Source organism: Osmia lignaria, chromosome 8, assembly GCF_051020975.1.
Source record: "Osmia lignaria lignaria isolate PbOS001 chromosome 8, iyOsmLign1, whole genome shotgun sequence".
NCBI classification, from domain to species: domain Eukaryota; kingdom Metazoa; phylum Arthropoda; class Insecta; order Hymenoptera; family Megachilidae; genus Osmia; species Osmia lignaria.
In genome coordinates this window covers 3,759,540-3,771,751 of record NC_135039.1, presented here as the reverse complement: position 1 = coordinate 3,771,751, position 12,212 = coordinate 3,759,540, and the positions used below count along the sequence as shown (strand labels likewise).

Sequence of the window (12,212 nt, the reverse complement as noted above, 5' to 3'; positions counted from 1 at the left end):
CACCATCGGCCCAACACAGGCTAAAGTCATCCAATGCAAAATAGCCATTTCTAAAGCTCCACTCACCGAGGGCCCTGGTAATATCGCACATTTTATCCCTGCAGATAAAATTCTCACCAGCCCCAACTGTACAACACTAAAAGCCCTAGGTATGCTCTCGGAAACAAATCTGCTCACGGAAAATCTAACCGAAGGACGCGTAATCGTTACGCAAGCAGAAGAAAGGCGAATTTTTAGCGTCGTAGGCGCTAAATACTTCTTCCAGACTATCGAACAACACCAGATGTTTTATTTACTGCATGCTTTAAAACTAGCAGCAAAAATAGAAGGAGTAGATAATCTCCGCATCCCAAGGAGCGGAGAAACGATGTACAAAGTGGACGCTCAAACGTTACAACAACAATTGTCCGAAGCCTTTCACGACGAACCGATCACCGTGACGATATGTACAGGTGAAATACAAACTCCGCCAGAGGACCATCGAGAAGATATCATTCGCCATTATCACGAAAGTTTAATAGGAGGTCACAAAGGAGTAACTAAAACATATCGACGTATACGGAACCTTTTCGACTGGCCTAGAATGCATCGAGATGTGGAAGACTACATTCGGTCCTGTAAAAGCTGCCAAGAGGAAGAATTAGTACGGATCAAAACACGAGAACCAATGCTCATTACGGATACGCCAGCCAGACCTTTCGATAAAGTAGCATTAGACACTGTCGGTCCTCTTCCATTCACGCCAAGTGGAAATAGACACATTCTCACGCTTCAATGTCAACTCTCAAAATTTTGCATGGCCATTCCATTACCGGACATCCGAGCTGAAACTGTAGCAGACGCCTTCTCGCGTTACTTCATCGCAATGTTCGGCGCGCCACGGGCAATCCTCACGGATCGCGGCACGTCGTTTATTAATCAAGTTCTTAAAGGAATAGCCAAAACATTTAATGTCGAACACGTTACCACCTCCGGTTACAGGCTTCAAACAAACGGTTCCCTTGAGCGTAGTCACCACGTACTCATTGAATATCTAAAACATTTTATAGAAAACAAGCATGACTGGGATATTCTTCTTCCTTTCGCAACGTACTCGTATAACACCTCGACACACGAGGCGACAAATTTCACGCCTTACGAAGTAGTTTTCGGCCAGCTAGCAAGAGATCCTTTCACTCCCATGACTCGCGAAGAACTCCTGACCTATCCAGCATACATTCAAAATTTGGTACAACGATTAGAAGAAATCCGAAAAAATCTGGAACAAAGCAAAGAATGCTCGAAATTACAGTACGATAGGAAAATTAAAGAAGTCGAATTCTCTTCCAATGATCAAGTTTATGTGTTAAAAGAACCGCGTCTTAGTTAATTTGATCCTCATTATATCGGCCCATCCAAAATCTGTGAAATAACAGAAAATAACAACGCAATTCTCACGGACGAACAGGGAAGAAAATTCGCCAAACACCTTAATAAATTAAAACTCGCACATTCGAGAAATTTTGAAAACAAATACGATACCACCTGGAAACCTCCCCCTTTCGACCCCACCTGAGCAAAAGGTATTTATTTTAGGAAATCCAGTATCCAACTAACAGTTGACCTATGCCTATAAAATACTAGATAGGTCAACCAAACCAACATGGGCCCCTGGTACCTGCTACTAAACATCGCCTCGATCCAGTTCGTGACTGCGAACCATATGGAAGGCGACTACTCCGTTACACGTCTAAGGAACAACCCCGGACTATACCCCGAAAAACTAGCCCCAATCCGCACGTTCCGGACAACATGGAGACTTGTCACAGCCCTGGACGTAACGGAAATCCTAACCAGCCGCCCAGATACCATCTTCGTAGTAAACCGCATGAAGACCATGTGCAAAAGCCGAAACATTACATCATGCCCCGCGGACACCCTGAAAGAAGAATTAGATAGAAAACTCGCGGAGGCAGTACGTTACGAAAATCTGCTAGCACACGCGCTCGGAAAGAATGCGGTTAGAGTAAGACGAGCCCCTCTCGGGTTCATCGGCTCGATCAGCAAAACTTTGTTCGGAACACTCGACGAAACCGACGCTGAATATTATAACCGCGAAATCGATAAAATTTATAACGACCAAAAACAAATAACTTCTTTAATTCATAATCAGACTCACGTAATTAAATCCGAATTCCGAAAAGCCTACAATACGCTGAACATTCTATCCAAATCGGCAACCGCAATGAATACTAGAATCGAACACATGCTCTCTAGAACTTCAGAAATTAGTAAAAGAGAAGACCAATTAGAATTAGAACTAGCTATGTCCTCCTGGGGAACCCGATTGATCCGTCAAACGGACGAATACGTACTAATGCTATCCACCCTGACTGACGCCGTAATGTTCACAAAATTGGGAATCCTACATCCGATGATCCTGCCACCGGACCAATTAATCACAGCATGCCAAACCATCCAAACTTCTACAAATCTGGAATTCCCGCTCTCAATGGAAGAGTTGAGATCGGAGCAACTTCATGGCACGACAACAATGAGTGCCGTATACGCAAAAGGAAGAGTAATCATCACGATAGACTTTCCTCTCCTAGAACCCAATTCCTACGAACTATACCACCTATATCCCTGTCCTTCTTTCCAACAACTTAATGCAAATACTTCCACCCCTCTGATGATCCAACCACAAACAGACTTCCTTGCAATAGACCAAACTACTACTACCTTTTTCTCCCCTGACAAAACCTACCTCAAAACCTGCAAAAACCCTAATGGAAGACTCCTCTGTGAAACCACGCTCCCGCTCCAAAACTATGAGCAAAGTCATATCTGTGAAATTGACCTCATCTTGCGTCCGGAACACCTACAGTGGAAGCAATGCAATGTGAAAGCGGCTCCAGCAAACAACATCCAAATTACGAAGCTGGAGGCTCCCAATACCTGGCTATTTTCGATCCAACACAAAGAAGCAATCCAAATCAAATATAATAAAAGATCGGCCGGTTACGAACAAATACAGGGTGCAGGAATAATATAGCTGCAAAGCCACTGCGAGGCAACCATCGATCACACCAGAATCATGGCATCCGGAATAAAAACTCAGAAATACAACTACACATTTAAACCCAGTTTCGGCCACAATATATCGAACCTCATCCCAGATTTAACCCCACACGATATTCAAATCCTGACAAAACTCCAAGAAAATCAGCCAAAATTCACACCTATCAATATAGACCCAGACAACCTTCTAACCTTGCAAGAAATAGACAATCAAGCGCAGGATATAGCACAACACCACCGGGCTCTAACCCACACAGCCCAGTAAACACGCAAGGTTCATTTCCGTAACATTTACATAATGTTCTATGTGTATATATTACAGATCATTAAAATGAAACTGTAACGTATCAGTAATATCAATAACGTAATGAGTCTATAATTGTTGCATAGAATTGTTATGTCATTTTGTTGTTACTTTGTTATGCAACATTTATGCAATTTTGTGAACGTAAATGTGCATGCTCTAAAAGTTTCGTAAATACTAAATAACTTTAACAACATTATTGAAACGTTATAATAAGTACGTAACATTTATGAATTTTGATGAATGTAAATGTATATACTATAAAAGTTTCATAAATGCCACATAACTGTAATAACATAATTAAACCGTTAGGTTAAATACGTACCAATTATGTATTTTAGTGAATTGTAAATGTGTACACTCTAAAAACTTCATAAATGTTATGTAACATTAACGACATAATTGTACCATTATTTTAAACAAGTAACATTAATATTTTTTTGATGTTATATTGATGTCAATGTATACATTTTTGTTAAAACCTTACAAAAAGAATTCGTAAAGGAAGAAAATCATGCAAAAACAAGAAAATGGAAGATTTTGAGAGAGAAAAGTTGCGATATATTTGTTTATAATTTAAAAGCAATAAATATGTCGACCATGACTCTTTTTATGATCTTCTTTAAAAAAGACATGATCGACATATTTATCGTTTTTAAATTATAAATAAATTGTATGTCGCAACTTTTCTCTCTCAAAATCTTTTATTTTCTTGTTTCTGCATGATTTTCTTCCTTTACGAATTCTTTTTGTAAGGTTTTAACAAAAATGTATACATTGACATCAATATAACATCAAAATAATATTAATGTTACACGTTTAAAATAATGTTACAATTATGTCGATAATGTTACATAACATTTATGAAGTTTTTAGAGTGTACACATTTACAATTCACCAAAATACATAATTGGTACGTATTTAACCTAACGGTTTAGTTATGTTATTAGAGTTATTTGGCATTTATGAAACTTTTATAGTACACACATTTACATTCATCAAAATTCATAAATGTTACGTATTTATTATAACGTTTCAATTATGTTGTTAAAGCTACGTAGCATTTACGAAACTTTTAGAGTATGCACATTTACGTTCACCAAATTACATAACATTTCTATGTAACAATTACAGATTCATTACGTTATTGACATAATTGATACGTCATAATTTTGTTTTGTTCAATTATAACTGTAATTACTAAGTAAATAACGTTTACTGAAATTACTAATGTTCTTTGTGCAAAACGCATAATTAGTAAATTTAGTTGTTCGCCAGATTTAGAATTGTTTAAAATTCATAAAATGCGAAACGCCGAATACATCGAGGCAATAGTTTTAATGTGCGATAGATTGCATAATTCGCCACGGCGTTACAACCACCGTAAGCGCATCATCCGCTTTTAAACATATTAAATCATATTGTTTTTGCAAATCGGGAATGAATAATTTTGATCATCATATACGGATGACGGTTTCCTATCAAAACCTATATTTCAATTTTAATCTATATTTCAATTTCAAACCTCAATTTGCATTCCAACTAAACCAATAGTTATATCTCGAGTAAATGCCATTAATTAATTATATGTATAAAGAGAAATACTGCGTAGTTTCTGAAAACCGTTGAAACTATCATGGCGACGAATGAGAAAAGGAAGGAACACCAAAGAAAGGGGATGAAAGATCTTCGTCTAGCTCGCGCGTCTTAGCCAATCACCGGGCACGCGACACTTCCGAAAACGGGCTACGATTCGCCAAACCGTCCCCTCCAAGGACGATGTTCGCGCGACGGGCCCTTCGGCCGTCGATCGCGCACGAAATTTGTCACTCTTGATCGATCAATCGTAAGTACGTGATCGGGAGCCAGTGTGTCCGAGAGACAGAGTTATTTGGAAGTTCGCGATATTTTCTCTGCGGTAAAGTCCTCCGCGTAGCGAGGCAGAGTGCCGTGCGAGTTAAAAAAATCGGAATTCTGAATAAGGACTCATAGACGCGCACGTAAAATCTTCTCTCTCCCTAAATTTCTATCTTTTCTTTCTGATTTTAAATCGTTTGCTCGCGTAGTAATTTCGTATTAACTTCACTCCACGTAAATCATATATTGATCGTTTCGTAATAAATTGTAATTAATCGTAATTCGTTATTCGTTTGTCTCTCGTCGACGTACTCGTCCGCTTTAATTCATTTCCGCCGCGACAAGTGCAGTGATCAACGTCTTACCGTTTCTTTGGTGTTCCAGATCATCAGGCGAATACAGAGAAACTTAGATAACGAATATTATAATCTTGTTTCGCATTATACAGCGTAACGGTAAGTCGTTTCAATTACATTTTTCGATCACGACGTTCATTGATTGGCAAAACGGGCGATCTGATCCAGCCCTTCAGGGTTACGAGAATTTCTCAGGTCAGATCGTTCCACCGTACGAGGTATCGACATCATTCAATATTAAATATTATTTTCCGTTTATTACAATTTCAACATACTGATCTTTCCATCATCTAAAGGGCACCTTAGTCCAGCTCCCTCGGGAGTTACGAGAATTCCTCAGGCTAAGGTGTACCGCGGGCGGAAACCGCCGGTTTTTCAGCTAAACATAGGAAACGAAATCGTAATGATCGAGTCACGCGACCGGTACACTAGTCTAATGTTTCAAATGTGATATCAGAGTGTTTCCATATTCATATATATATCTTGTTAACTAATCTTAAGCATCTTTACACTTGTACACATTTTTGGCAAAACTGGTAACTTTCAATTTAACAGAAATTCTAAATTATTGAACTCTTAATTTTGGCAATTATCTGATTTTCATTCACGATTAAACCAATTTCATTTAGTTAAACAGTTTCCATTTATTTCGAACGCACCTCACACATTACAGCTAAAACACGCCTACCAACATACTCAGATTCAAGGAGGGTCCCGTACGGGACTAAGCGTTGAACGAACCCAACGAAAGGCTAATAATTATAATCTTTTAACATCTTATCAATTTTGTCTTTCGTCTTTTAATTTGTCGAGAGCGTTAACACGCTCGAGACTGGTGGCAGCGATACCAACCATCGCGCTAAAATAGGGAAGCAGGAATTAGGGGTTGAATTCCAACCAATTAATTGAAATTTAACTACCTATATCTCCAATATTTATCTTTCCTTTTTGTACGTTGCGCCGTCGCACGCGCGCAACGTAACAACTATAATTGTGAAGAAAAAAATTTAAAATTCTTTATATATAAATAAAATACTATTTAAGAAATATAGATTACATTTTTTCTGAAATTTTCTATTGGCGTCCTTAAAATATTACATAAATTATACTTTAATTAATGAATTAGTTTGTTTAAAAAAAAAACTGCAACTGTCAAAACATTTTTCATTTATCAAAATATTTTTAATTCTCCATATAAGCTTACTACATATTGTTTCAGTGATAAAGGAGAATATAACATAAAGAAAATAATATCAGGCAAACCCAAACCTATATTCGTATACATAATCGCAGTTCATCTACTTTCTATTGCTTTATAAAATTATATATTATGTCCAAATCAAAATTAAGACTAGACGTTATTTCTTTAACGCCACGGCAGCGGCGACGTATTTTCTTAAAAAGATTTCGTAATATTTGCCAAATGACTATTAATTCAAATTTAGAAATTCAAGATAATATCGTAAATTTATCAAATGTGCCAGCTAACATCGAACAATTACCTCAGCAGCAAAATGTACTAAAAGAAATTGATTTCGATTATTCCAATGTAATGAACACTCATAAGTGTACAGAAAATAATCATGATTTAATTTCTGAACATTCGGAAATTAGTATTGATAAAAATAGTCCTCAGTCAAGTATTTCAAGTGATAAATTTTCTAAAACTGAATGTTGTAAAACAGAACTTATTAACGACATCCGATTATGGGCTATTGAAAATCGTGTTAGTCATTCTGCTATTAGTAGTTTACTAAAAATTCTAGTAAAATACGGCCATAATCTTCCTATTGATGCTCGAACTCTGTTTCAAACTCCCAAACAAGTGGCCATTATTGAAATGTTACCAGGAAAATATTATCATGCAGGTTTAGGTGATAGTTTAAAAAAATCTAATCGTAAATATTATTGTCGAAGTAATTTACCATCTCAGATAAATATTAATGTAAATATAGATGATCTTCCTTTAACAAAATCATTTGGGAGTCAATTTTGGCCTATTTTAGGTAGTATAGTTGCAGATTTTTACACCGAACCGTTTATAATTGGTGTTTATCATGGTTTTGAAAAGCCAAAATGTAGCAATACTTTTTTAAAATATTTCAAGGATGATTGTTTTAAAATTTTCCGAACTGGCATTATAGAATACGGCAAAAAAGTAACTGTGAAATTGAACGTATTTATCTGCGATGCTCCTGCAAAATTGTTTATCAAGGGAATTAAAGGACATAATGCGTATTCTGGATGCGGAAATTGTATTCAAGAGGGAGATTACATAGAAAATCGAGTAACGTACCCAGAAATTAATGCAATGTTAAGATCAGATGAATCTTTTAAATTAAGGAAACAAGAAGAACACCATAAAATCACGTCAAATCTTGAAGATTTAAACATTGGAATGGTTACTCAATTTCCTTTAGACTACATGCATCTCGTACTATTAGGAATAATGAAAAAATTGTTGCAGTTTTGGATTAAAGGTAAACATAATGTTTGTATGGTTGCAACTCAGATAACTCTTGCTTCAACTTCTTTATTATCTATGTCATTATTCTTACCTAAGGAATTTGCTAGAAATCCAAGGAAATTAGATGAAGTTGATCGCTTTAAAGCCACCGAATTAAGACAATTATTATTATATACTGGGCCAATAATCTTTTTTAAAAAATTATCACCTGATAAATATCTTCATTTTTTGAGTTTGAGCGTAGCAATTCAAATTTTATGTAACAAAGAATATTGCGTATGTTACGTTGCGCGTGTTACGACGAGCCGCCTAAACGTACGTTAATCGAATTCTTCCGACGATCGGACAAACATCGTGTTACGGCCACCCGCCTAAACGATCGATATTCGAACAATTGAACTCCTCACGACCGGACACCTAAACATCATATTGCGACCACCTACTTAAGTATTCGATAAGACGCGTTCTCACGGACATCCCACCTTGTCAATCATCGGCCCCTTCTCCACCACCAACGACATTATAAAAGACCTTACCGGACATAAGCGCAGTCAGTCGGGATCATATTATAAAAATAAAGTGCTAAACCTTTAAAAGTGCCATTCATTTAAAAACCTGTGAACTTTCCACGTGACATTTTGGCGATCCTGCCAGGATCCATTCAACATCACGAAGAGAAACTTCCAAAGAGGGCTTTCTACGGAACTCCGGACGAAGGGACTACGAGTGCCACTCTGTCGTGATACGTAGGGATCCAACGAACCTAAGGTAAAAGCTGGCGTTTGAACATTACCGATTAAAACCACCCAGCATTTCTTCTCAAAACTCCGAACTATCCTCCTTATCCTCTGAGTCCTCAATATCTTCAACAATGACTGCCTCCGGACCTGCCGCACAAGAGAACGTGCTACGGCAACTCTTGGACAGGATGCAACGGATGGAAGAAGGAATCAATCAACAATTGACAACTCTAGGAGAAGAAAACCAAAATCGTGCAAAAGAAATCCAAAATATTGCAGAACAGCTGAAACTGGTCACCCTCACTGAAGACGCGTCTACTATTTCGAGGATCACCAGACGAAGCGGCGGAGATCAAGATAATCAACAAGAAGATGAAATGCATACGGCCCGACAACCACCCCAAAATTCAACAATCAGGCCAAACGAACTGATGAAAGCAGTTGACGCCATTCGAACCATCGAGACCTTACGAGGACGAGATGATGTAGGAGTCGAAGATTTTATCAAATCAGTCAGGTATGCCAGGAGTAATTGTTCTGAGAAAACATTATTACTAAAATTAATTCTGATCGAAAAAATTACGGAAAATGCAAAAAGAAGTATTCGATACACGTCAATTGAAACGTATGAAGAACTTTACGAAGTACTCCGTCAAAACGTTTCAATACCTAATACTGTTAGTAGTTGCCGTAATAAGTTACAGCAAATACGGCAAGGAGCAATGGAAACAGTACAGTCTTATAACCTACGATTTAGGCAACAACTCAACGAATTAATTTACACTGTTCAAAATAAACACCAAAATCCAATTTCAAGAAGAATAGCTATAGAAGAAGAAGAAACAGAAGCTACTCGAACGTATGTGCTCAATCTCCGCAGGGACATAGGCATGCTCGTAATACCAAGTAAACCGAAATTATTAATAGAGGCACAAACAATGGCAGCCGACATGGAACTGTGGACTCGCGACGCGAATCGTGCCATGGAGCGTCGACAAGTACCATCCAGAATTCCTCCGCCTAAACAACAGGGGCAACGCCCAAATACATCAAGTGACCGACCAAACCACTCGATACCTTTGAAATGTACAAAGTGCGGAAGATTAGGACACACCAGTGACAAGTGCTACGCTCGAAATTTTCAAGTGGCCAACCAGGGAAAAATTCCACCACCACGAGTGAACAACCTCAATTTTCAAGAGGACAAAGTGACAGAAACAACATCCGAATCAACTGCACCACCGGAAAATTACTACAAATTTGCTGCAGAGTTCCAGGAATGTCGAGAATCGGAAGACTACTCGTGGACACAGGAGCAGGAATCAACATCCTCAAGCGATCAGTAGCCGAAAGAATAGAGCCGACAGAAACCAAAACATTCTTTATGGGTAACGACAAACATACTACTCACGAGACAACTATAATTCAAATACAACAAATACCTCATACCTTTCACATAGTCCCTGATTCATTTCCTTTAATAGAAGACGGCATAATGGGCCTACCATTCTTAGAAAAATATAAATACGAAATCAATAACGAATCATTAAAAATTAACGACAAAATTATACCATTTCAGAAAACTACTCTTCACACACTGTCTCCGGGAAAAACAACAAAACGAACACAATATCTAGACGGAAAACCTGTTCAAATATGCTACATCAACACTGGTAAGCAAGACCATCAGATTACAAACGAAATAGAACCAGATGATAAAATCGATCAAATTAACAAATTTGCAAAAATTATTAGAACTAAACATATTGATCCAAGTTTACGAGACCCTTTAGAAAAAATCCTTATCAACTATCTTGACGTTTTTAATTTAGAAACTGACTTACTTCCTTGTACATCCCTTACGGAACACACTATTACGTTAAAATCTGAAAAACCTATTAATATTAGAAGTTATAGACCACCTGAATGCCATAAGCAAGAAATCGAACGACAAATTAATGACATGCTAGTTAAAAAAATCATTGAACCATCAGACTCTCCTTATAACGCGCCGGTTTGGGTAGTTCCGAAGAAATTGGATGCTTCAGGTAAACGTAAATGGAGAATAGTAATCGACTTCCGTAAACTCAATGAATTGACAGACCAAGACGCATACCCATTATCTAATATAGATGAAATTCTGGACCACCTAGGCAAAGCGAAATTTTTTAGCACGTTAGATCTTTCTTCAGGATTCCATCAAATCCCTATGAATAACAATTCTAAAAAGTATACAGCCTTTTCTACACCACAAGGACATTTCCATTACAATAGAATGCCATTCGGTCTCAAAAATGCTCCAGCAACGTTTCAAAGAATGATGGACACGGCGCTTCGCGGTTTAATAGGAAAACATTGTTTTGTTTACTTAGACGATATTATCATCTTTGGGTCGACGATACAAGAACATAATCAAAATTTAGCAATCGTATTCCAAAGGCTTAGAGATCTTAAACTTAAAATCCAACCCGACAAATGTGAATTTCTCAAACCGGAACTAGAATATTTAGGTCATGTAGTAACTGCGGAAGGAGTTAAACCAAATCCAAAAAAACTAGAAGCAATAAAAGACTTCAAACAACCTAGAGATTCTACAAATATAAAATCTTTTCTTGGACTAGCCGGATACTATAGAAAATTTATCCGTAACTTTTCAAAAATTGCAAAACCACTAACAGACTTAATAAAAAAAGATGTCCCATTCCATTGGACAGACAAACAACAACTCGCTTTTGACACATTAAAACAAAAACTTTGCGAAGCCCCAGTACTACAATACCCCGATTTTAATAAAACATTTACCCTAACGACAGACGCGTCAAATGAAGGATTAGGAGCAATTCTCTCTCAAGATGGTCATCCTTGTTGTTACATCTCCAGAACACTAAATCCTCCTGAAAAGAATTACAGCACAAGCGAGAAAGAGCTACTCGCAATAGTTTGGGCCACCAAAAGACTTAGACAATACCTATTAGGAAGAAAATTCATAATTCAGACTGATCACCAAGCGCTAAAATGGTTAAAGGATGTAAAAGATCCCTCTTCTAGACTCATGAGATGGCGATTGAGACTCGAAGAGTATGATTATGACATAGAATACAAAAAAGGTAAAGAAAATACCGCCGCAGACGCTCTTTCACGGCTGTACCCTATCACCTCACAAGAATCCAACCTTCTTATATCATCTCCAGAAGAAATGGAAGAAGTCCCAACTGAATTTTCCCCAAATCCTGACTATTTTAACGAATATGAAAATTGGAAAATAGACATAACACCTGCACCATTAACACAAAAAATTAATCGACCACACTTCTACCAACTAACAAAGGAAATACTAGGTGACTACGACGAACAAACATGGATAAATAAATTAACTGAACAAATTAACGACAATAGACATAAAATTACTTTCCCAATAGGAATAGGAG

At 37.4% G+C, this 12,212-nt stretch overlaps 1 protein-coding gene across 1 annotated transcript; it reads left to right on the top strand.

Moving 5' to 3' along the window:
* Window positions 1-8,750: 8,750 nt before the first annotated feature.
* On the top strand, window positions 8,751-10,898 carry LOC117610930 (uncharacterized). The gene is made up of 2 exons (XM_076689571.1): window positions 8,751-10,172; window positions 10,364-10,898. The coding sequence occupies exon 1, from the start codon at window positions 8,916-8,918 to the stop codon at window positions 10,128-10,130; it is 1,215 nt and encodes a 404-aa protein (XP_076545686.1). The 5' UTR covers window positions 8,751-8,915; the 3' UTR covers window positions 10,131-10,172; window positions 10,364-10,898.
* Window positions 10,899-12,212: the final 1,314 nt, after the last annotated feature.

What these genes read in the sequence shown, in the direction of transcription:
- LOC117610930 (XM_076689571.1), top strand. Translation starts at nt 8,916, where the DNA reads ATGACTGCCTCCGGACCTGCCGCACAAGAGAACGTGCTACGGCAACTC.